Below are 25,974 nucleotides of genomic sequence, written 5' to 3'. Positions count from 1 at the left end.
ACAAAAAAACCCAACCCAAACAAAAAACACCCCACGCGTCTCATTTTGGAAGCTTATTCATCTGGCAATGCAGTCTCTCTGTAGTTTGCGTGGTTGAGCCAAAATTTCAAGTTAAGGGAAGTTTTCCTCCATACTTTGCAGTCTCTGGGGATATTAAGGCTCCCTCTGAGATAATCTTTGAGCTCTTGTCTCCAAAATGCAATGCTGAAAAGCAGCTTTTCTGGGCTTTGGATCCCTTGACTCGGACTAAACTCCTTAGTCTGGTTTGTTTGAGAAATGCAGATGCTTCTGAAGATACTACAGGGACTTCAGCTCTTTCTCTAACTATGGCTAAAGACAGCAGGAGTCAATCTTCACGCTATCTAAAAGCAAGTATTGCTAGCAAGGTTGTGGTGGGGTTTTCTCTGTGTTCAGGTGAGGCTGACCGCCGGCATTGGGAAGTTAGGATTCTTTCCGTGCCTTAAACTATTTTACATATCACAGTGGCCAACCCTTTCACATCCAGACACCAAAAGAAGTGGCACTGCAGTCACTAAATAGAGAGGCAGCACTTCTGCCTGCCACAGGGGAGGAAAGGTTAAAAGGCACCTGGGACTGTTGCACCTCTGGCCTACTGATGACAAACTCGAGCTATAAAAGGCTGCAGGAGAAGCACAAGCTCTTGCAATGGAGACCAGGAGCTTAGTCCTGATGTATCCTTGATACAGACAATGCATGTCTCTGGGGGTAAAAGACTTGTTAGAACTGACTGTGCTGCTGAAAGTGATTTTTTTTTTCTAGGGTGGAGAAAGAGTTGAGGTGCTGGTGCACATGGAAAGAGAGGCTGGACAGTCCTTGATGAGAGAAGTTGGCTCTCAGGAGTCAAACATGCCTCTGTTATGGACACTGGTACCCACTTGTCCATGTATTTTTATTTTAGAAAGGTTAACAACCATTTGGTTAAGTCTGAAGGGGTTTCTGCCTCAACTCTTGGCAGAAGGGCAGGACTGGGAGAGATGAGGAAAATCATCTGTGCCAGTACACTAGACTGGAAATCAGCATCTTCTAGCTCCAGTTTCATAGGCTGTGGGACCTGACCTTATATAGGGTCAAGGGGCAGACAAAACTCAACACCATCTGTTATTAGTTAGTTAATACTTAACCCAAAAATTGGAGTCGGCAGCCTCAATGAGCTACAGCTGTAGCTGGAGATAACTTTGACTTTGGGAGGCATCCAATCCCTAAATCAACCCAGGGGATGTTGTAATCCCCTGGGGATATTTGGGATGGTGCTGAGCTGATTTCCGCTCCACACAAACCTCCTGTGGCCTTGGGATGTCGATGCATCTCCCTGCAGCTGGTCCCAGTATGAGCGCCCAGTTTCCAGCCTCTATAGCTGCAAAACGCCTGGGTGCTTAACCGTGTGTTGCAAGGATCTCATCCTGCCTGCCAAAAGCTTCCAGCAGCTGCCCAGGCTAATTTTACAAGTTAGGTGTTTGCCTCTGACAGGCAACTCTTCATATCTTTATGACTAGACATTAGTATATTGTTCTTTCATTTGATAACTGCCCCAGTAATGGCTTCCATTTGCAGTAAATCTCCTGTGCTGTCTTTTTCCCCACTGTTAAACATAAGATGATAACCTTTGCAGGAGGCTGTGCACAGAAATTCAGCGAAGCTTTAAGCGGTTGGGGAGGAGGGGAGATGTAGAGGGGAAACGTGGTCAGCACTAGCAAAGCGCCTGGTTGGAAGATGCTTTTGGAGAAACTAATTGTACCCTGGAGCACTTGGAAGAACCTACCCGGCATGCAAGTTCAACTGGAAAATGAATATTTAAATGGCTCTTCAAGTTAGTAAGTCTTTAGAAAGCATTGCTCAATACCTGGAAAATAGGCCTGTGACACAGGAATGGATGAGTATGAATGTGACTCAATACAAATATTTGGCTTTTTTTTACTACCGCCGTGGAGCAGAACCTATCCCAGTTAAATGGCTCTGGTGACACCAGCTAAAATCCTTTGATCAGCTCTCCCCAGCACACAGCTGGTTCAGCTTTATCTTCCTTGGTAGTGCAGCCCTTGGTAATGCAGCCTAGGTAATGCTGGAGCTTGTCCAGTAACCTGGGCTGGGAGCAGGCAAGACCCCAAAGACCTTCTCTGCTCCTGCTCCTCTTCCTCGTGAGCTCTTTTATACATACTTTTTATACATATATGTATATATAAAAATATGTAGATTCTATATATATCTAGTCAGCCTGGGAGGTGACAGCACAAGGAGAGAGGACATAACACCCAGCAGCACCAGGAGCTGGGCACTTTTCCTCCCGGAAGATGGTTTTGTGCCCCAGTGCTGCAGCTTTGTCCAGATCTGGCTTATCTGAAATTTATCAGCAAAATGCAGTACTTGGCAACTAAACACACCCCTGAGAAATGCAGCAAGGTCTGTTTAACTCAGACAGGTAAGCATATGTCTGTGTGCTTCGAAGCAGGTCACTGGGTGTGCAACTGCAGGAGGAAGAGGAAAGACTGCAGCTCCAAACATCAGCACTTTGGTGCCAAGCAGCTGTGGGCACATGTTTGAGCTGGAACGTGAAGATGAGGAGTAATGTAACCTGTCATCCCGTGTCTGTAAGTCCGTGTGAGCAAAGAGGGCTGAGGATGGGGTGGGACTGATTCTCAGGTGGGGTGTGCAGTGTCCTGCATCACTGGCTGGAGTGGAACAGCTTCAGCTGGGTGTGCTGCTGGGTGGTGGTGACTGCTTCGGTTTAATTCGGTGTTGAGATCAGTATTAAATCAGAGCCTGGAGCTCTTTGGAGGACGATAGGTAGTCATGGCTGAAAAAACTGGGCTGGAAATGCAGGAGAGATCTAAGAAGCCCCAGAAAAGCAAAATAAGTGTTACTGAGCGGAGCCCCTAATTTGGGCAGCCCCTGGCTGCCTCTCAATCAGAAATGTATGTGCAGAAAAACCATAGAATCGTAGGAGGGCTTGGCTTGGAAGGAGCCTTAAAGATCACCTAGTTCCAGAACTTCATCTTTTAACTCCTGTATGTGCTGGGATTAGACCCAGAATATGTTTTCATTCAGGTTGCAAAATAACCTCCTCTAAACTGAAAGGAAAAGGCTTGTCCCCACCACTTGCCCATCTAAACTACCCCCCTTGCAAAAGGGCCTTTTACCTTCCGCCTGCAAATAGGATGGAAAATTGCAGTGGTTATCTACAGTGTGTTTAAGTTCACTTCAGACAACGATTATTTTGTTGGCTTCCCAAGTCCCAATTAAATGATCATTTACACACTGTAATTTAAAGCGTGTGCTCTGCTGGTAAAATCCATAAGAGCTATAAAGCCTGTGTGTATGTACAGTCATTATTGTTGCTGTTTAGTTTCTTATCTATTTTAATAGCTAAAATATTAAAATGGGAAAAGCAAAGTACTGATTATCCACAGATATGCCTAATTTCACATTGTGAAGGTATCTGCTAGAATAATGTGTATATAATACAGGGAAATGAGTGTTCATGGGAGACTAAAGCTGGAACACAGCAGCGATTCCAGAAATAATTGTTTCTTCAGGGGGAAAATAATAACAAAAAATAACGAAGCTTGCCCTAGAGCTTCAAATAAAGCCTTTTTCTATGCTTTTAAAAATAAATGCTAGCAATGCATTTTAATTTCCCACGTGGCTACATACACTGCCTCTATGAGAAATCCCTTATTTATGAAGCTTCTGGATAAACCCGGGCGCTGGTCCTGGAAATGATTGATTCCTGTCAATCGTTTCTTCAGTGGCTTGAAAATGAAAAGTTTTGGGGGTTTGGGGTAGTTTTTTGTGTTTTGTTTGGTTTTTTTTGAACCTGGCTACCCTGTGAGCAGCAGGATGGGAACAGCTCACGCAAGGAAGGATGTATGGCATTAATCTCTTCTTGTGCAATTATTTGGGAAAAAACCCTAATAAATGTGAGGGAGAAGAGTGGTTCATCCCTCTGGCTGCCTGTTGCTGGCCCTGGGATGAAACAGGTTTATTTTATTTTTATGTCTTTTTTTTTTTGTCCTTAGAGGTTGTGATTAACAGTGGATGAACAAACACAAAGCTTTACAACGACTGAATGTTTTTTTCCCCTACAACTTTTAATCAAAAAAAGCTGCTGTCCAAAGAGAAGTGGGAACTCTTGTCCTCACAGATATTGGTGTGTGCACAAAAAAAAATCAATCACTTCTTTTTTTTTTTTCTTTTTTTAGAGGGTGAATCCTCAGACAGGCTGGTTGCTATAAGCCATGAATATGCTTCACTTTCAGGCGTTAACGGGATTTCTAATTTTTAAAAAAGAGTTTTTCTAATAAAAATAAAGGAATAAGTTGGGAAGCAAACTAATACCACCTAATTTCGGAGATGAAATCCTAAGGCTGCACAGCACGAATATGCTTCAACTTCAGTCGCTAACGGGGTCCTTAATTTTAAAAAAGGAAGGATTTCTAATTTTTTTTTTTAAAAAAAGGTATTGTTAGTTCGCCTCCCAACTTATTTCGGGGATGGAACCCTCAGCCTTTGCTGCCACGGGTGCCCTGGGGGTCGGGGCGGGGAGCGCTGTGAGGGCAGGCCCAGACCGGCCTCTCGCGGGGCGAGGCCGCCGAGTTCCGCCGTCGTTGCGGGGCCGATTTTTGAGGGGGAAAACCCTCCAAACAGACACGAACCCGAGGAAGGGGGCGAGAGGGCGGCAGGGGGGCTGAGGGAAGGCGGCGGTGGAGGGGAGGGATAGAGGCCGTGCGCGGTGCGCGCCTGCGGGGCGGGGCCGCGCGCGCGCGCGCCGGTGCGAGGAGGGGCCGCGCGCGCCGCCCCGGGAGCGCCCTCAGGTCAGTGCGGGGCGGGGGTGGGAGCGGGCGGCCGTGAGGGGGCGACCGCAGCGGGGGCCGGGGACCGACGAGCCGCGGCGGGGCGGCGGCAGCGGCGGCTCGCAACTCCGGGGACATGTGGCGGTGGCAGCGGCAGCCTCCGCTGCGGCTGTGGCGGCGGCGGGGGATGGACCTCAGCGCTCCGAGGAAGGCGCCTCCGCGAGGGGACGGGGCGGGCGGAGCGGCCGCACCTGAGCGGCGGGCACGGCCGCGGAGCTGGCGGTGAGGGCAAGCGGAGCCGCCGACTGTGCCCGCACACAAAGCCCGGCACGGCCTTTGCCTGGGCAGAGTCGGCGGCTTGCGTGGTCCGCAGCCGGGGCTTGGGGCCCCTCCGTCGCCCTTTGTGCAGCAGCGGGGCGGGTTCGGCGGGTGCCGGTGGTGGAGCGGGTTCGGGAGCAGCTCCGGCCCCGGATCCGGCTGTGCACCGGGACGCGTCCCGTGGTGCCAAGCCAAAAGTTGGGCTTTGGGGGTTTTCTCCTGCTTAAAATAAAGCTGGTTTTATAGAAGAAGTATTGTAAGTATTAATCCAGTAGACTTCCCAGAGGCACAATCAACAGTTGCACCTGGTTTGACATAAATGCCACTCCTCTTCCCCACCTCCCCTTCCCCGAAGTTGGCTGAACTTCCTTACCTACCTATGTATGAAGGCTGAGTGGCTTCACTTAAGGGCCCACGCCTTTACATTTTGCTATTTTCCTGATTGTTTTGAGAAAGCCACCTGTGAACCTCGAGGTTTATGAGTTCATTTCCCTGTGGTGTTCCCTAGGCGGTGATGCCTTTTAAAAGGGGAGGGAGCAGTGGGTTGTTCTCACCTGAAGTGAGAAAAAGTTTGAAGTTAAGATACTTGAGTGTTCCTGAAATGTGGTTGCTAACATGCCTAATTAAAGCAACAGAGTGACTGTGTCTCATCCAAGAAGTGCTGGTGCAGGTTCTCTGCATTGTTGTTAGTGCTCACTGTGCTTTGTTTTCATCATGTGATCTGTCAAACTTTAATCTGTGTCTTGGGCTTTTTCATTGGTGTTTTGTAGAGAGAGGTGATGTTGGGTTATAGGTATACAATACTGCATGTGGTGTTACTTAAACTTTTATGCCAGAGTTAGGCTCAAAATAGCTTTTATTTTGGTGGGAGAGAACTGGTCTCACCCTTTGCTACAGAAAGTATATGCAGTGTGCCCCAATGCACAATATCTGGGGTTTACTATGGGATTTAATTTTGCAAATCAAATCTTTTAGAGCCTTCATTTGAAGTAAGTTCTGCAGGACTGCCAAAGTTAAATGTAGACTTCAGTACTTTCTTTTTTTTTTTTTTCCTTTTAAATCCCCAACAGTAAGTACACTGCAGCTGACTACACAATAACTTCCCTTGTGTTTCCCTGCCAGTGATCCTCAGCTCTGCCCCGGAGGAAACACCTTTCAGAAGAAATATGGAATTCCTTTAGCTTGCCCTTCAAGGCTGAGGAAAAAAAAGGTGCAAGTTGCAACAGCAATTTTTATGACTCGGGCACTTGCTTGTTAGAGCTTTTGAGCAGTTTTTTTCTCCTAAAGTTACCAAACCTGTTTACATCACGATGTAAACAAGCGATAAGGAAGTTTGTGTCTCAAAGAGCTGATAGATGAGGCAAGAGAAGGATATAGGAGATGGGAATCTCATAAGGAAAAGATTAAAAGCTTTTTGTGCTGGAAGTTGTCATCAGCTGTTTTTTGTCATCTGCCATTTTTTTGAGTTCCAATCCCATGCCTTGGTTACAAAACCACTTCACGTGTATGTGCGTGTGTCGGAAGACTGAGGTGGGAAGGTTAAGGAAGATGTCACTTCATTCGAATTTGCAAACCTCTCATTTTTTAGGCCTGGCTCATCTGTTTTGTGATCCTGCTGCCATTTCTGAGTTTGATAACTTGGCAAGCTGCAGGGGGAGAAAACCAAGCGAATCCATGTCTGGAAAGCGTGGGTGCATTTTAAAGCACTGGGGAACTGGTTGGCGATCTCTGAATGTCTGCTGGCTGTGCAGGTGCAGAATCACAAAAAAACAGATTTGGAAGGTGTCTGGAGACATCACCTCATCCAGCCCTGTTGCCTGTAGCCTGAGATTACCTGACACCCCTAATAAATATTTCACCAGAGGATCATGTACCACTTCAATACAGGGCTGAATGACTTGTTGATAACGTCCTTCTGTAGGAGGATATTTAGGTACCAGGTTACACTCTGTATCCACCCTAACTACAGTTTCTCCTGTTCACATACAAAGCAGTTTAAAGGAGTAATTTTCTTTACAAAACTGCGTTCTCTGGAATTAAAGCTTTGCTTGGTTGCAAGACTTTTCAGAGGGTATGGAAAGAAAGCAACTCTTCAGGCAGGTGACATGTTTGCTTGTCTGATAGGTGTGAGGTGTTTTATGTAGGCTTACAATAGTTGGTGCAACAAAATCCCTTTAAAATCTAATCCCCATAAATATGCCACGTGTTCCTTAATGGGGTGTCACCTTGGCCGCTTAGTGGGGGAGGAAAGCGGAGGCCACTCTTTAGCTCTGGGGAGGAGCTGAAGCTGCCTGTGTGTTATTTACAAACAGAAAAGAGTGCAGTGGCTTAGGCTCTCCCTTTGTTGCAGTGTTTTCCCTTCCTTTGCAGTCCTCAGCACACAGCTCAAGTTGCAGATGAAAGAAATCCCTGCCCTGTCAGACAGCTTGCTCAGCTTCTGTCGAGGAATGCAGCTCGAAGGAATTACTATGTGATGTTAGAGTAAGTAATGCACTTAAAAGTGTGCCAGGGTGCCCTGGCTTCCTTAGGGCTCTTTGCCTTTTCCTTGAGTGATACACTGCCATCAGACCAAGGTGATAATACAAGAAAAAGTAAAAGTTTTCACATTGTATAAAATGTTATAATATGTAAAACTAATGTGTAGGTATGTTTATCTTGCACAGTCCCTTAATTTTGCTGTTCTGATTCCTAGCTTCTCCTTTAGTTGTTTTCTCTTTCTCTGTTGAAGTTCTGACATCACTGAAACAGAATTATTGTGAAGAAAACCTGGCATTTAAGATATCCTAACGTTGCTAGGCAAATACATCTTAATGCTTAAAAATACAGTCTGAAACCAGAATTTGATGCATATATATATATATGTTTGTCTTGAAAATTCATGATGGCAAAGTAGCTGCCATTCACTTGTAAAGAGGAGGAGAAAGTGATGGAAATACTAAAGCATAACTGATTGGTAACAAAGGGAGGTGTGACTGAATTGTTTGCAGCAGAGGAAAGTAAATCTGATTTTCTAAAACAGTCGATAAGATAAGAATTTGGCAACATCATCATCCCCCTGTGGATTCAAACGGAGGCTGTGTGTGCTGTGTGTCTGGAAATAAAGTAACAAGATCCACACCTTTTAATGCGTGGCAGAGGGAAAATAATTCAGTACAGTGCAGTTTAATGGATGCCTTGTTTGGTTCCATTCCTTGAACTATTGGGATGCAGCTCAGTTTAGCAGCAATCAGTCTCATATCTAAAAGTTTGGGTTATTAAACAATTGTAAAAGCACTTGCAAGAGTTGTTACTTGTTGGTGTTAATTGTCACTTTTGAGAAGTGAGAGCCTCTGTGTTTCAGAAGGCATTTCACATCCAGTGCTTGGTTTGCCGATGGACTGACCTGTTCCTCTTTCACTAACTGGCATAACCTTCCTCTTTTGTCATTTAAAATGCAGTAGGGACAAGAAGTTGTACCAGAATTTTCCCATTTAACACGCTGACTGGTTCAAGTACGGTGTTCTTGTGGCTGTACACACACAGGTTGCTGATCTGCTTTGGGTTTTTAACCCACATGTTCCCTAAAATTCACTAGATGTAAAACTACCAACTGACACGATGTAGCTTTCCCATGACAGACATGTACATTACACCATCTAACCAAGCTTTCCAGAAGTCCCCTCTGTTTTTCTTGCCCTTGTTGAAGGTGCTGGTAGCATGGCAGTCCCAGGAGACTGGACTAAGGCCACAGAGCAGGGGTACATGTTGTAGCAATGTCCTCTCCCCCTCTTTTGTCCCACTGGGTACTTCAACACTGGTTTGATATGGTGAATGTAGCTTATCTGCTCATGAAAAATGTAGTTCTTGAATTATACACCAATATAATCAACTGGAATACAGTTCCCCTGTGGATATTCATGGGTAGTTGCTCTTCTAGTGCCATCAGTTCTCACAGGTGAGGACTCTGAGTAAGGGTCTGTGTTACCTTTGCATTTTGCAGCATTACTGGGGACAAAAACATTTGGGAACTGCTGATGTGAAAGAGAAGGACCAGTCACCTTACAACCTTCCCTTTATAGAGCCTGTCTTAATTTAACTATTCAGTTTGAAAATAATAGTTTCTGAGCCAAGTTAAAATTAGTATGAGGATTTGCCTTTATAGTCAAGATTGTCTGCAAGATAGGAAGATCTGTCTGCAGTCATAAGATCCGACCTCTCCCCTGAAACAGGCAGCATGTGAGTCCTGATTGTAGTGGTGGTTTTCTGAAGTGCACTAAGATCACTGACTTCTGTCTCACAGGGCACCGAAGGATCATTAAATGCTAATGACTTTTGATTACTGTTGACCTTGGTCAATTTAGAATTAGTGACCTAGAGAGGAAAACCACTGTATCTCATTACCAATTTCCTGAGCTATCTGATCTTTCCTTTGTAAGTCAGTTTTGGTAAGAGGCAGAGTAGAATTAAAGTTGACCTTTGTCTTAGAAAAAGAGTTGAGTGCTTTCAGGTTTGCAATATTATGTTTAGAAATAAATAAATAAATGGCAGCCTCTAAAAAAGAACTTATTTTTTTGACCCCACATACTGTCAAAAGCAAAGCTTTGCGTGGGCAAGCTCAAGCAGTAGTGATGGGGAACAAATGCATAATTTGTCTCTTTTAAATTAGTAGAGAAACAGTTTATCTCCTGTAACCTTGGATTGAATTCTCATTTTGTGGTTGCAGGTTTTCTCATCTCAGAGTTCATTTATAATTCTGTTTTTTTTACTTTGAACTATCAAGAAGCAAATTAATGCTCATAGAATGCATTGCAAATTCTGCTCTGGGATATTTTCTACCTGCAGCTCCCTAACTATGATATTGAGGAATATGTCTTAGCAGGCTTGTAAAATCATATATTTCATGTTGTAATGAAGCATTTGACATGATTTCTTTTCATATGCCCAGAAGAGAACGTCTGTGGGATAATTCACTGTAACGGGATCAAATATGTTGTTCACTGTAGGTTGTTTAAACACAAGCCTTTCTTTTCACAGTTGTGGTTCATATGGACTGTCATTCATGCAGCAGGCATGGTATTGAAATCAGAATGAAAATGCAAGAGAATTTTAAACATATTTTTTCTTTCTCACTTCTGATGCATCAGCTGTATTTATTTTGGTCCATGAGGGAACAAAACCTTTAACTTTTAAAAGAAAAAAAAACAGCATAGGGAAGTCTTTTGTGTTACATTGTGTTTGGGCTGTAAGTATAAAGTTATTGAACCTCTCACTGGGGTTAAATTGCAGACTTTAGACAGCTAAGCAAGAAAGTTACAGGAAAAAATGAGTGGGAGACGTTGCACTTGGGGTAGGAATTGGTTCATGGAAAGCAACTTGAAATCCACACAAGGAAAGTAGATGCTTATGCAAGTAAACACAGGGCTAACTGTTGCTCTTAAAACATATTTTGTTCTGATTGCTCTGTCTCAAAAAGGATAGTGCTTTAAAAAAACCAAAACAACAAAACCCAAACAAAATGAAAAAGATTGCAGGTACAAAAAGGGCGTATGAAAAAGATTAAGGCTGCTTTGGTAGAGAGACTAAAATCAAATGCCATGCATAGGATGCGTGGTAACAAATACTACAAGAGTGAAAAAGGCTTCTTTAGGTTTCTGTTTTAGTTAAGTTTGTGTTTACCTGTTGACTGCTCTGCTCAGGACTTTCTGCTTTTGTTTCCTTTAAAGCATTAAGAGCATTCAGGGGGGAAAAAAGTGAAAACTATTTTAGTGGATAATAATATGCAAAGTGTTTAAATCCTCACACACACTAAGCAGTTAAGACTATTTGGTAACAAGTATGTTGCAGGTGTAGCATGAGGTTTATAGCAAAATACAAGTTAGCTATTGTGGACTTTGGTTTAAAGCTTCTAGTCTTGGTTCAAGATAAAATTCTGTGATACTATTCTGCTCCTTCCCAGCTCTTGGCCATTCTGGGAAGTAAATGCTATTTTTTTTTAAGCCTGTATTCTGGTTTCTCTGAGAGTCTTTACAATTTTGCCCATCTTTCATCCTGCTATTAGGTTGTTTTAATAGTTTGGGGTTTTCTTTTTTGACATTACTGAGTAAGACTTCATTGCCAGCTTTTCCATGCAGCAGATAGAAGTGGATGGAATTTTGGTTACTTCCAGTGCTGCCAATCAGAAATTTAGGAGAGAGGAGACTGGGAGGTTTTGTAAACTGTAACACATTTTTTACTTGAGGAAATCAAGAGCAGAGCTATCAGTCCCTTTTCCAAATGAGTGTTTTTACAAATGCAAGGGTTGGAATGTGATTGGGAAGGATCCTCCCACGGGACTAAATAATTCATAGATAGATAAACAGAACCAGGCTCCACAGCTGTGTGGGATGGGTCTAATGAGGTTTTTGTTTGTTTATTTGTTTTTTGAACATGTATATTCCATTTTTAAATGAGTGCTTAAAGTCAACTGAAATTGAATAAAAACTAGCAGTGGACAGACAGAAAGATTTGTTAAACTGTAATGTGTATTTATTTTGGTTAATCAAAATGTATCATCTGAAATTTGTTTCCTTGTAAGGGGAAATTCAGAATTTAAACAAAGAATGTTAATAATGCATAGGCATAATAACTGCCAAGGGAGACACTTGGCAACTTTACAAAAAAGAAATATATGCATTTTCTCATTGCTTACTTGGAATTCTTTCCTTTATTCATGATGTGGTTGTAACAGACACTTGGGAATGTTGATGAAATCTTGTTTTTTATAGAATTGTCCAGTTCATGTTATTACATGAGGTACAAGCCTGTAAATGAGAGATACAGAAAAACACAACTTATTAGAAGAATTAAAAAAAAAAAAATAGAAACACTAGCGGTATCCTTGCTATTGCAGCAGGAGAGACTGATGTAGCATGAGGAAGGATACTCCCATCAGCCCTGGAAATTAAATTGATTTCTTGATTGGAAGTTACCTTTAGAAAGGCATAATTATAGTAGTACCATGCTATTAAAAGTTGTACCAAGACCTGGGCTTAAATATGACTGCTGTACCAGCCCTCACAATGGTGTCAAGGTGTATTATGTTCTTAAGGGATAAATGAAACTGGGATTGGAGGTGTATTGCACACACTTGGATTCGAACAGCAAAATTGCTGCTTCAGTTGTTCACAGTATTTCTTCAGGAGCTGATTTCCAAGGGCTTGTAACCTGCTCCTGATAATTTTAAAGGGGCATGTACTTGATGTGTAGTATGTCAGCCTTGGAATATAGTCCTTTGCTTAATTCTTCACCTCCAGTATTTTGAATTCCCATTAGGCCAGTGTTAAGATTTAAGTATGGAATTTCCTACACCCTCTAAGTTAAAATATTTCTGGTTTAGCTACTTTGCTTATAAAATAAAAATTAATGTGCCTTTGAAGAGCTGTATTTCCCTTTTTCTCAGTTGTATATATCAAGTTTAGATCTGTTAATATATAATTAATGAAGAAAAATGAGACTTGCTGAAGAAGATTACGAGCACATGGTAATAAGCTTTCAGAAATGGATAGATCTTTGGGTCAGAGAAGGTCAATTTTCTTGATCCTCTTGCTGGAGACAAACTGATCTAAACCGGGGATTTTGACTAGTCTTTCAACAGGCAGTAGTTCATAGGTTGCTTTTACTGACTGCCAGCATATTGATCTCTAAATTCATTAACAGTATGTGCATAGTAGAACAAGAAAACTATGTTACAGGCAAATAAATGGAAGTTGCTGCCAAAACAGAAAGAATAGTGAGTGCAAATAGCACTGATCCTTTGGGGTTTGTTTTTCCTACTTCACGTGCATCTAATGGCTGGTTCATGAGACTCGGTTTCTGAGCTGATGAAATGCAGTGGAAGGTGGTATGAAGCCTGTAAGAGGTTTGCAGTTTTTCATAGGAACTTCTAGAGTCTGTTGTGGAATCAGTGCTATTTTCCAGTTTTTGCTGGGTGACTTAAGAGCAGGCAAAGGTGGCAGTTTGGCTTGCTATTTGCTGGAGCGGATTTTTATCCTGTCATGCAGACACTTCTTGTCTGCTGGGGTCTGTCTGACTTCTGAGTTCAGGTAGAACGTGCTTCAGCTGCAGCTTCTCCCTCCCTTCCTTTCCCAGAAAGCACAACAAGCTGAACGTGTGGTGTGTTACAGAACTCAAGGTGTGCTGGACTCCTGTGGATTTCACATTTATGATCCATCTTTTCCAGACAGAGTTAACTGGTCAGTCCATCTGTCATTCTCTTCCTTCCTCTTCTGTAGCCTCCCAGTGACCTTATCTGGTGTGTGTGTGTATAATCTTTGGATTTGTACTGGTCAATTGGTTTGAAGAAATGTGCAGAGACCTTAATTTTTATATACTTTGGGAGCCTATAAAATGGATTTGTGGAATGACAATCAAATCTCCCAACCCCTGCTAGCTTTCGCCTTCTGCCAACTGCAGTGCTGACAACCAGATTTGCTGAAGAGTCTGTGTTTTTTCTGTTTAAGACTCCTTCCTTTTGAAATGTTTGTCCTGTGCAGTGGCAAAAGGGTTATTTTTGTAACTAGAAGGGCTGGAAATTTACATAAGGAGACAAGAAAAGCTCAACAACCTCAAATTCTGTGCTGAGAATACCTACTGTGTCCCTGTTATAAACTCAGCTGTGAGCAGTTATAAACATCCCATATGTGGGATGAGTTTCTTTTCCTTTACCCCTTCTTTTCCCTCTCTACAGTTCAATATGGTTTAGGTTGTTATTTTCCCTTTCAAATCAATCTGTTGCAGATAAAAAAGAAGGAGAAATAGGGAAGGAGAAAGAAAAGCTTGCTAGAAATAATTTCTTTGGGAATTACATAACCTGCCTCTCAATGTATTTAGGAACACATCTCTGCCTTTCAGCTACACCAGGCATAACCCACCATCTTCCTTTAAAGTAGACTTTGCAGTAAGATGTTGGATTGTGGAATGTAGCAGCTGAGGCAGGGATGTGTCTCCTTCTGTTCCCCCCTTCCGTGAGCAGTGACTTCAGACAGAGGGGACAGATGTGTGTCTGGGAATGGCACCGTCTCCAACCACTGCAGCAAAGGCTGCACATGGCCAACTGCCAGGGTGTTCTGTTAGTCCTGCCCGTGGAGACCTGGTAATCTCTGGAATACCTGCAACAGTGTCAGACAGTTAAAGACATTCTGAGTGTGCCTTACAAAGCCACAGCTGTGGTTCAAGCAGTTGTGGTGGCATTTCAATAAATACCCTCAGTTTTAAGTCAGTGGCAGATTTCTCTCAGGGATTTCAGCGAGATTTCTCCACCAACCTTTGATCACTTTAATTTCACTGTTGTACTCCAGTCCAGCAAAACTAATTAAGGCAAAACATGGCTAAATTTGCTTTGAAAGCAAAGAGGATTTTTTTCTTTAAAACTTGAAAATAATTATGAAATCACTTTTTAATTATCTCCCCCTCAATATTTTAAGGTGTGATGTGTTGACATCTCATACGTAGTATTTTTTATTTTCCTGTTTTTGTTAAGTGGCTATGCTTACTTGGGATGTTTTTATGCACTTGACCTGCTATTAAAGAAATCTGATCCATATTTAAGTTCTGAGTAAACTAATGACCAAAAATTAGTCTTCTTTCCTATTTAAATGTTTCACTTGGCATAACTTATATCCTGTATATTCAGAAAGGATTTTTGAGTAAAATCAGAGTATGTTTTTATCTCAGGGAGTGATTTCTGCCCAAGACTCTAAATCATTCAGACTTTTTCATTTAATGCCTTGAAATATTGATTAAATATATTCACTCTGGTTTGCTTTAATCTGATTGCACATCTACAAGTTTTCTTCTGATGTGGTGCAGCCAGTGTCGGCTGTAAGCTGGTTTAATTAGCACTGCTCAGTGATTTGGGACCCCTGTCAAAGGCTGTTACGTTATCTGGAAACACAAGGAGTTAAAGCTGAAGCTGTGACCTCATCTCTATTCATGTTACACTGGAGCAGAAGCTGCGCTGAAAGGGGCTGTTAAACTGCGTCGCTGTCTTTGCTGCTGCTGCGTGATCGCTTTAATTTGGTTCTGAGATCTGTAGCGTGCTTTGCTGAACTCTTACAGAAGGGATTAGTGGGAATACCAGAGGCAAACCGAGCCGTGCTAATATCGAATGTCCGTAGAAATAGCTCCCACAGAAATATATAGACTCAAATACACCTTTCTACCCGATTCCAACTTTTTTATTGCTCCCCCTGTGACAATTCAGGCGGCACCGGGGAGAACTTGCTCTCTTTCTCTCACATACACACACACACACACACACACACACACACACGGTCCTGGCTTACGCAACCGTGCCGTGTGTTACTTAATTGCTTATCTGTGCGTAGGAGATGCCGATTCAACTGCTGCGGCTTTAACGTGGGAGCGGCGCACGCCACAATAGGTGTCACTGTGCGCGAATCCAATCGTTTTCCCTGGCTGCAGCCATTGGCTCCATCCGCACGGCTGCGATACCTACTCCGCTCCCATCCTTTCCACGCACAACTCCGGCTCGCCGAGCACACTGGCAGCGCGACCGTGCGCCTCCTCATCCCCCCTCGGAGAGCCTGCTCTCCTGCCGGGGTGTAGCGCTTCCCCGCGATCCTGACCGGGAAATCTGGAGAGAAATAAAGCTGGCGGGAATGATGGGGATGTATTTAACGATTCAAGTACTGGATCAAACTTAAGTCAGTTTCTTACCCGGTGCGCTGGAAAGGTCACCTTGTCTTGCTGGAAAAGAAGCAAACTCTCAGCTCTGCTGCTTTCTGTGTAACAGCTTCCACGTGCATTCCTTAATGTTCCTGGCTAGTTAGGCTGTCGGGCTTTACAGACCGGTATACTCATGGTAGATGAGAAAGGAAAGAACATGAAATGTCTCACCTTCTTCTTGATGCTTCCAGAGACGGTCAAGAACAGGTCCAAGAAGAGCTCTAAGAAAGGGAATAGCAGCAGCAGTAGCAGCAGCAAATTGCCTCCAGTTTGCTATGAAATCATTACCTTGAAAACCAAAAAGAAGAAGAAGATGGCTGCTGATATTTTCCCCCGAAAGAAACCAGCCAACACTAATACTACTGCTGTCCAGCAGTACCATCAGCAAAATCTCAATAACAACAACACTATTCCAGCACCCAATTGGCAAGGACTTTATCCAACCATCAGAGAGAGGTAAGTTCAGAGCAGTTTATTTCTGCTCTTTGAATGGAAGAGTGAAAAGTAGCAAAATGTTCAGAATGCATTTATTTGCTGAAGAAAACACAGTTTTATTTTGTTTGGTTGTTGTTGTTGTTGTTTTTTTCTCTGTGTGTGTGAAACAAGCATTTGGGTAATGGAAAATATTTTAATATCTCTTTTCCAGACAGTGCAGCTGTCTTGAGTAAATAAAAATGTTGCTGGAAGCTGCGGCATCCCTGTAAAGATTTGCTTATAGACCTTGGTGGGGATTGTCAGTGAAACATTCTCTTGACTTAGATTTCCATTGCTTGAAAAGTTCTCAGAAGTTTGGGGGTTTGTTTCATTGCACACACACTCCACACACATTTTAGTGTTTTAGCATTTTCTCTGGTATACTGGTGTAATGATGTGTAAAGTAGCTTGAAGCGTGACCTGCTTCTCTTTGCTAACTTTAAGTTGTTAAGACATTAAATTGGGTATGGGGCAAGCAGAGAGTTACTGGGCACCACGAATTAACCTGCTCCCTCTGTTTGTAGAAATGCAGTGATGTTCAACAATGACTTGATGGCAGATGTTCATTTTGTGGTCGGGCCACCAGGTGGGACCCAGCGGCTGCCAGGACACAAAGTAAGCAACAGCTGCATTATCTGCTCGGGCAGGGAGAGCCCGAGGGAGCTCTCAGGGCAGGGAGAGCCCAAGGGAGCTCCTACGGTTACACCAGGACATGGCGTGGGAGGCTTGGCTCTCCTGGGACGTATCTTCTGTATTTTAGAAGGCTACATGCAGTGAAATAGTCTGTCCTTTGTACATTTGTTGTGCTAAGGCAGTAAAGTCAGGAGTACTCCTTTGTGCAGTTGGTTAATATTGCTCTTGAGATTTTCTAGAAATAGTTAACTTCTGTGGTGGACATGAGGATTTTCCAGTAGCTAGTGTATCTATGCCCAAGAGAGTAAAATGAAGGGAAAACGTGTAATTTGTTCTTAACTTGGGCTTCATTTCTTACTGAAGTGTGTCTATAGAGCCTGTCAGTGAAGCCCAGTATGCTCAGAGTGGCTCTCCCACACTGTTTTTGTTGGCAGTGCTTTCAATTTAAAGCATGAAATAAGATTTCCCTTTCTCAACAGTACGTCCTGGCTGTTGGGAGCTCAGTATTCCATGCGATGTTTTACGGAGAGCTTGCTGAGGACAAAGATGAGATCCGTATCCCAGATGTTGAGCCTGCTGCTTTCCTCGCAATGCTGAAGTAAGCACCACTCATCTGCTGGATGTTTTTTCCTTCCTGATGTATACACACACCACTGATGTCAGAGCCGAAGTATTAGACTTGCATGTAGACAGAAAGAAAGCAGTCTCTTAAAATATCCCTCTTTTTTTTGTTGCTTTAAACTTTCACCTCATTTTACTCTCCCCCTCTACTTCCAGGCACACATATATCAGCCTAATGTAGGCAGTTGTAAATAATGACTTTGACAGGGGATCTTTGGGCACATTGTGTACTGTAATGCCTATCGATCTGATTTGTCACTACACGTTACACAAAGGAATGGAGTTACTAAAAAGATTTGTCAGCTGTAACAAAAAACCCCAAACCAACTGTTCTACTTTGCAGGCATAGTGAAAAGTTAAAAACACTCACACAAAAAACCCCCCAAGCCCAGTAAATTGCTGGGTTTGTATGTTGACATTGTTCCAGCTCTTTTATAAACTTGCTGTATGCAGGTCTTGTCTTTGAAAAACCACCTCAAGTTATTGAATATAGCCTCTGAAAATTAAATTTCTCCTCATATATCATCGTGATGCATTTGGAAAGTGATAAAAAGGCTGTTTGTGTGAATAGGGGTTTTTATCTACCAAAGGAGAACCAGTCAGTTTACATGATCATTATTTTTCTTCTTGCAAACTGCATAAGAAATGCTGTCTTTTCCTAAATGGGCATAATGAAGCAGATTCCCTGCTGAATTGTTCTTGAATGTATCTATAGACTCTGATTATCAAAGAGAAATGACCTATCACAGAAATGCTATGGCTTTGAGGTTTTTTCCCCCTCAGAAAATACATCAGTATCTGATAGTGATCCTTTTAATATGCTGCAGATTTTCTTGCATGTAATGGTATAATCACTAGCTAGAAATTGTATTTCACAGATTGTTTTGACTAGCTTCTGATTACAGAATGGTTTCTTTTTTTTCTATTGCATTTCAGTGGCACTGTAGATCAACATTCAAAGTTGCATATAGAGTTTTTATAGGTTATCATGAACATCAGAAATGTTCTTTGCAAATATCAGTCTCTGCCAGGAAAAGCTACGCAGATGTTCCGTAGACCTGGAATATCAAGTTAAGATATGACATTATGCAGGGAGATGGATCCTTGCTTTGGGTCTTTCTGGCTTTGTGACAGAGCTCAGAATTGTGCTTTACTTTCATGCTGAATTTTACAAATCAGAAATACAAGATACTTGGGTTCCCCCAACCCCCTTTCTGTTTGAAAAGCAAATCTGTTTCACTGTGGCTAAATATGATTTGCCATATAAAAACTGAATGCTCCCTGAATTTATCATTAAGAAATGTGTTCAGAGAGCAAACCTGATAGAAGAGTATCAATACTGACATCTAGGTCTTGGTATGTTATTTAGCTCATGGCAATTTAGGAAACTGTCTATGAGAGCATGACCAGAACCATTGGATTCTCCACCTTCTCAGCTTTTATTTAAAAAGCTAAAAGTCCAGAAAAAGTTCATGGTCTGCGTGGATGTTGAGGTAACCTTGCTAGTGCTGCCTTCCCCTGATGCAGTGTGCCTGAACCTGCAGAGCTCCTGTGCCTGCAGATTCTGGGATATCTGCAGCCCTGATGGTGCAGGAAAGGCAAAGGGATGTTGCTCAGCAGTGCAGCATTCCCCTCATCCCAGGATCCAGTGCATGTGGAGCTTGTGGGAAGCCACAGTCCCCCTCACTCCTCTGGGAAATCATCCCGCAGTGTTGCTTGCTTGCAACTGCTGTGAGCATTGAATGGCAGAAGGCTCACGATGCTGTTGCTGCAGAAGGAGCAGACTTTTTACCTATCCCAAAGCGACCCTCTCCTTCATACACTTTTTTCGGCATCATAAACTTTGTCAGAAAATACATTGACTTGTTTTTTTTGGATTTTTTGGTTTTGATGTCTTGTTGGTTTTGGTTTTTTTTTTTTTTTTCCTAGACAATGAATTCTTACAGCATAAATATTTTTTGTGTTTTACTATATAGTGGGCATTCTGACAACAAACATCAGATGAGGTTTTGCCAGATGTACCATAGAAAATAGTGCCTCGACTTGTAGATGTTAATTATTCTCCCAGTAAAATTGCCTTGGCTCTTCTCTGCAGTTTTTAAAATAGGATTAAGCTCATAGTCTAAAATACATAGTCTCACTGACACACTGAAATGGTGTCTTTAATGTGTTATATCTTATCCTGATCTTGACTATTGAAGTTAGAACCATGATCTCATCCCAGGATGAATGTGTTACTAAACCGTCAAATCCTGTGGTCCAGCAGAATCCTCAGTTTAAGAACAGGGTGAACCTGGAATATCAGCAATTGCAGACCAGAGTGGAGGTGTGTTGGCAGAGTGGGAAGTGTGGGATAGTGCTGACAGCCGATCTGTGCTGTGTCTGCTGAAAAGCAGTGATATTAGTTCTTCACTTTCATGAATATTAAACTTGCAACTTTTGTACTATTTCAATTTAAAACAGATGTCATCATTCTCTCTGTGCTATCAGGCAAAGAGAAGGAGTAGAAGGAAGGGAAGAGTTGGAGAGCATTGAGGAGAATCATAAAAACAAATTAATTGAAACACGGGAATTTTTTGGCCAGTAAAGGAGCTAAGGCTGTAACCAGTGATATATAGAAGTGTTCTTTGTTGTTACCAATAAGCTGAAACCAAGTAGTAAAGATTAAAAACAGATTTGGCACTGTGTAAGTATTCTTTTTGATTGTAACCCCTTAGATTTTATATTGCTGGAGCAGTATCTCCTCTGTACATGTTTCCTAAGTGGGGCTTGGAGGATACTATCTCACACCTGCAAAAATACAAATAGTTATATACAACTATAACCAGATCAGTGTAGATACTAATTCTACCTTATAGGCACATCTGTTCTGCAAAAATTTCATTGTGTAGGGAAACCTACTAACTAGGAAATTTTAATTAGTACAAGGTCACATACAACTTCAGCTCTTCTGGAGGAAGACACTTTTATCGGCCATAACCATCAAGACTTGCTTATCCCTGTGAAGAGTAAAATTGCATTTGGCATGGTTTTAGCACATTGTATTCACCAGCTGCAAATGGGGCCCTGAAGCATGAGATACTGAAAAGAACAAACTGTACAATGCTTCATTTCTCTGAGCAATGAATCCCGGCAGTTTAGTCACATAAATAGCATTTCACCTTCATCTCTTCCACCACGCTAACATAGCAGTAAAGCTTTTTTCCTCCTTATGCAGTGAGACCGAGAGAAAACGCTGTGCTAGTGGAGTTATGATGTTGCAAGTATTAAAAGAACTGAAAATTACAGTTCTGTGCCTTTTCCTATAGACTTTATCACCCTGTTTGAAAAAAAAAAAAGATAAAAAAAACATAATCTAAAAACACCCAACCCACTCTTTATGGAAATGGATAGCACCTGATATGCTGGAATAGGATTTATCTTCTCAGACTACCTAGACTGTAGACTTGTTTTCATTCCTGCATTGTATATACAGCTCAGTAAATCATGGTTCACCATTACAGGATATCCAGTCCAAATCCTCTTGGTAACACATGTTCCAGACTTGTGTTAGCCAAGTAAGGTAGAGCTCCCACCAGGGGCAGATGGGCTCTCATCAGCCATGGCCTGTATGGAAGGGACACAGAGCTGGAGGGGCCCTGGTTTGTAAATATAGCCATTGTCTCATAGCATGTACCCCAGATGACAGGTTGGATTCACCTTAGATTTAAGATTCTCTTCCATAGTCTTACATGAGTGCTGAATTTGTTTTGTACTTTCATTTTAGATTTAATCCATATTCCCTAAAACCACTGCTTAGTTTTATTGTGAAGCCATCTAACTATTCTTTGTTTATAATTTTTTATAAGTTTGTTGTTGACACATTTTTGCATTAAGCATCAGTGTTACGTCCCTGTGTTTTATTTCAGGTACATTTACTGTGATGAAATCGATCTGGCTGCCGACACCGTCCTGGCCACTCTTTATGCTGCCAAGAAATACATTGTCCCTCATCTCGCCCGCGCCTGTGTCAACTTCCTAGAGACAAGTCTGAGTGCAAAGAATGCGTGTGTGCTGCTTTCCCAGAGCTGCTTATTCGAGGAACCCGACCTGACCCAGCGCTGTTGGGAAGTGATTGATGCCCAAGCCGAGCTAGCTTTGAAGTCTGAGGGGTTCTGTGACATTGATTTTCAGACACTTGAAAGCATCCTCCGAAGGGAGACTCTGAATGCCAAAGAAATCGTTGTTTTCGAGGCGGCCCTGAACTGGGCTGAGGTGGAGTGTCAGCGGCAGGAGCTGACGGCGACCATAGAGAACAAACGCAAAGTCCTGGGCAAGGCCCTGTACTTGATCCGCATCCCCACCATGGCTCTGGACGACTTCGCCAACGGCGCTGCTCAGTCTGGGATCCTGACCCTCAACGAGACCAACGACATCTTCCTGTGGTACACGGCGGCCAAGAAGCCGGAGCTGCAGTTTGTCAGCAAGCCCCGGAAAGGCCTCGTCCCTCAGCGCTGCCACCGCTTCCAGTCCTGCGCTTACCGCAGCAACCAGTGGCGCTACCGGGGCCGCTGCGACAGCATCCAGTTTGCTGTGGATAAGAGAGTGTTTATCGCCGGCTTTGGGCTCTACGGCTCCAGCTGTGGGTCGGCAGAGTACAGTGCCAAGATTGAACTCAAGCGACAAGGAGTTATCCTGGGCCAGAACTTGAGTAAATACTTCTCGGATGGCTCTAGTAACACTTTCCCCGTGTGGTTTGAATACCCGGTGCAGATTGAGCCCGACACCTTTTACACAGCGAGCGTGATTCTGGATGGTAACGAACTCAGCTATTTTGGACAGGAAGGAATGACAGAAGTGCAGTGTGGGAAGGTGACTGTTCAGTTTCAGTGCTCTTCGGACAGTACAAACGGCACGGGGGTACAGGGAGGGCAAATTCCCGAACTCATCTTTTATGCTTGAATGAGAGTGTGTGGAGACAAAGCGTTTTGCTATGAAGAACCTGTCAGGTTCAGGCCTCCTGACACTTAGGTTTTTATCTGCAGATATGTGATCAGTGCAGGGAATATGTAAACGCTGTGGGCAAGTTCCTGGCTTGCTGTGCTTGTAGCATCATTGGTGATAAAGTTTAAGTGTAATATTTTAAACTGGAAGCTCTTGGAAACAAGTGAGTTTTAAAGGCTTTTTGTAAGAGGGGTGCCTGTTTGCTGGTGACGCTGACCCTTTCTTTGATGCACCTGTGAATCACCAGAGGACATCCCCCTCTTGTATCTCACTAAACACTGTCTTCATTGATCCCTTTCCTCTTTCTCCATTTCCTGCTTTCTGCTTGTAATTCTTTGGGGAGGTAGGGGTAGAAAATGAAGAGCCTTGTTTTATGGCTCTCTCTGCTGTCTGCTCTGCAGACTTTGGAGATTCCAATGAGCCAAGCTGCTTCTGACCATGGGAGCTGAAAGAAGTCCCTCAGTTGTAAGTGGAAAAAGCACAGGTTTTAAACCTTCATACTATAAGATTTTCCTGCAGCCAGCTGTTTGGGATGGCTACAGGGGAAGATGGAGAGAAGGAAACATCTTTCAGGAAGCTACACAGCATGCTGACCATGTCCACAGTGCATGGACATGTTTACAGTGAGGAAGGGATGTGGACTTGGCAAGTAACCCTCGGAGTTCATTTACTAGGAATCCCACCTTGAAGGCAAGGAAGTACTTGCACGTGTTCAAATTGTATATGCAGCTCTTGAAACTCTACTCCCATGACCTAGTTTTTGCTACATTGATTTGCTCCTTAAATGGCTTTTCTCTGCTAAATAAATGGGAATTAATATCAATCATCTGATGCAGGATAAGTTTTTGTTTGTTTGGGGTGGGTTTTTTTTCTTTTTCCTAAACATGGTAGAGTCAGATTATAGAGAAACAACAGAATGTATCAATCCTGACTTGGACTTTTTTCTGTAATATGAGATTTTTTTTCTTTTTATTACCAGTTGCAATTTAGGCAAAGACAGAAGATTCCCAACTGTGGTCGTATTACACTTAGTTTATATTATCAGATAGCAGTGAGGAGGAAGAAGTCTTCTCTGATGTGTTAATGTTGGATCTCTTGCAACTGCTTATGGCTACACATCAATCAGAGGATTATGTGGTACAGAACCTTTTCCTTGTCTGAATTTTTTTCCCCCCAACTTCTTGTTGTATGTCTGTATCATTTCTGGAAAATATTAGGGATACTCCTTGTATCAGGGAAGGAATCCAGTATAAATAAGAACTACAGGTACTGTTTAAACATGAGCAAATCCTTCACCACTGCACTGGGACAGTTGCTCCTCAGAGACACACTACCTGTTGTAAAGCATCTCATTCTTCCTTCACCTCTGAAGTGGGTTGTGTTTGTTGCGTACGTTTTAACGAAATGAGAGGGACCAAACGATTCTTCAGACAGGCTGAAGATAAATGTTATAGTATATCAACGCATTAATGTAGCATAACCCTAAATTCACTTGTCAGTTCTGTAATAAAAATGTTTTTCTCATTTGATTTCTTACCAGTTTAATGCTATTACTCTGAGTGTTGCTGGACGGTTGGAATCCTGGCCCCCGGCCATCCTAAAGTGCCAATACATCTTTGCAGTGTCCGAAAAACCATCTGAAGTAAGGAAAACTGGAGCATAGACATCAAACACTTTATGGCCAAAGCCCAGATCTTCTCTCTAGGTAATAAAAGGAGAGCCAGGTAAAAAAACTACCCTGCAGGATTTATGCCTTTCATCCATCTTAGCGCTTAATGTTTTATATACATACATACATGTGTGTGTAAGCAGAGCTCTCTCTGAAATGTAAATATCCTCAAAATACAGAGAGAAATGTTTTGTTTTTTGTAACAGATGTACGTAATCCAGGCTGTTAGTGAAACCTAAACAGAATGCTCCATGGAAAACTCCCAGAGAGAGATTTAAAAAAACCTCCAGTTATTTTTATTTAGATCTGCAGCTGAAAATAGAGAAGAGTATAAATGGTATGGAGTGGAGGAAGAGTTGCTGAAGAGATCACAAAAAGGAATCGAAGATTGTGATGAGGTAATGGTCACCCTACTTTTAGACAACATCTGAGCAGCAGTTCCATTTATTTAGATCCATTTGAAGCAGTGAAAGACGCTAATCAGCTGATTAAGTTTTCTTACAGCAAGCGGCTGATGCAGATGTAATTACTCGGAGTGATGATCAGATTGACAAGTTGCTTGTCAATGCAAACTGCATTCTGAGTTGTTTGGGGAAAAAACCCAGGTGCCTCAGCTGGTGGGACAAGTCAGAGAGTACTGCATTGGTATAACTAGACTTGGGTCCTCACTTTTAATTTTTTTTTTTTTTGTTTTACTTACCGGTAAACAAAGGTGAGGTATCTGCTACCTTCACTGGCTAGAACAGAAGTTCAGACATCAAAATACCCTGTAGCTGTAATATGTAGAAAAATGAGCTGTTATTTAATTATTCTTATTTGCTTCTTTTATGAAATCCTTTTGACGAAGTAGGATGAAAGCAACCTCTGGCTTAATTCCTCTGAGTGCATTCCAGGTTTTAGGAGCTGGTGCATGTGAACGTTTCCAGTATGAATGACCAAACAAAAGCACCCCAAAACACCTTTTGATGCTCACAGTGTGACTTGTTTCTGAGCACTGCCTGATGCTAACGAGTACTGGCATGTAAGAAGGTGGCCAGCACCAGTCACCTTTGGACATCAGGGCACTTCAATAGGTGTCTAAATGTGAATTTGGTTGGTTTAGCAGTAGCATCCAAGCTTGAATACATTGACTGCCATCTTGCAAGCATCAGCCACATCAGCCTGGAACGTAAATGTAGTGTCGATAGAGATCACCTCGTAGATTCTGTCTTAAACTGTACCTGGCCATCTTTGCTACTTGTATCTTTGATTTTCCTGGTGAGAGGAATCTGTGATAAGAGAGTATAATGTAATATACTTTCTGCATATCTGAAATAGTATTTAAGTAAACATTTTCATTTCTACATTCTTATTGCACTGAACTGTTTTGGGGTTTGTTTCTTTTTTGTTGTGATAAACTCGGCTCACTTCAGGTCCCAGCACCCGTTTGTGCTGAAGCAGTGTTTGACCTTAGCAGGCTTACAGCATTATTTATAAAGGACAGATATATATATATATAAATATATGAAGTACCTCATGTTGAATGTTATTGTACTGTATCTTTAATGTCACAGTGCAGATCTTGTTGGACTCATGAATGTGTATAATCACGTTAAACATACAAATAAAAATGATTCTTAAATGATTGTTTCCTGCAGTATCTTTGAAGCATGAGCTGTGAAAGCCCTTACTTAGTTATCTCTATTGTTGTACAGTTTTGTAGGGATATTTGTTGAGCTTATGTATTCAGAGATCTTTTGATCCCCAAAGAAGCAAAAGTCTAAG

General features: G+C 42.4%; 1 protein-coding gene across 3 annotated transcripts; it reads left to right on the top strand.

Moving 5' to 3' along the window:
• Positions 1-1,728: 1,728 nt before the first annotated feature.
• Positions 1,729-25,831, top strand: BTBD3 (BTB domain containing 3). Of its 3 annotated transcripts, XM_018077594.2 has the most exons (6): positions 1,729-1,828; positions 2,468-2,606; positions 16,022-16,286; positions 16,829-16,919; positions 17,417-17,535; positions 21,467-25,831. In XM_018077594.2, exons 3-6 carry the CDS (start codon positions 16,144-16,146, stop codon positions 22,497-22,499), a joined length of 1,386 nt encoding a protein of 461 aa, XP_017933083.1. In that variant the 5' UTR covers positions 1,729-1,828; positions 2,468-2,606; positions 16,022-16,143; the 3' UTR covers positions 22,500-25,831. The 3 variants fall into 3 exon arrangements, with proteins under 3 accessions (XP_017933083.1, XP_017933084.1, XP_008931232.1); XM_018077595.2 differs by lacking the exons at positions 1,729-1,828; positions 2,468-2,606 and adding an exon at positions 4,795-4,829; XM_008932984.3 differs by lacking the exons at positions 1,729-1,828; positions 2,468-2,606 and having other exon boundaries at positions 15,410-16,286.
• The last annotated feature ends 143 nt before the right edge of the window (positions 25,832-25,974 follow it).

This window comes from Manacus vitellinus, unplaced genomic scaffold, assembly GCF_001715985.3.
Source record: "Manacus vitellinus isolate BGI_N305 unplaced genomic scaffold, ASM171598v3 scaffold_38_pilon, whole genome shotgun sequence".
NCBI classification, from domain to species: Eukaryota; Metazoa; Chordata; class Aves; order Passeriformes; family Pipridae; genus Manacus; species Manacus vitellinus.
The sequence above is the reverse complement of the archived record's forward strand: the minus strand, read 5'-3'. Positions and strand labels throughout refer to the sequence as shown.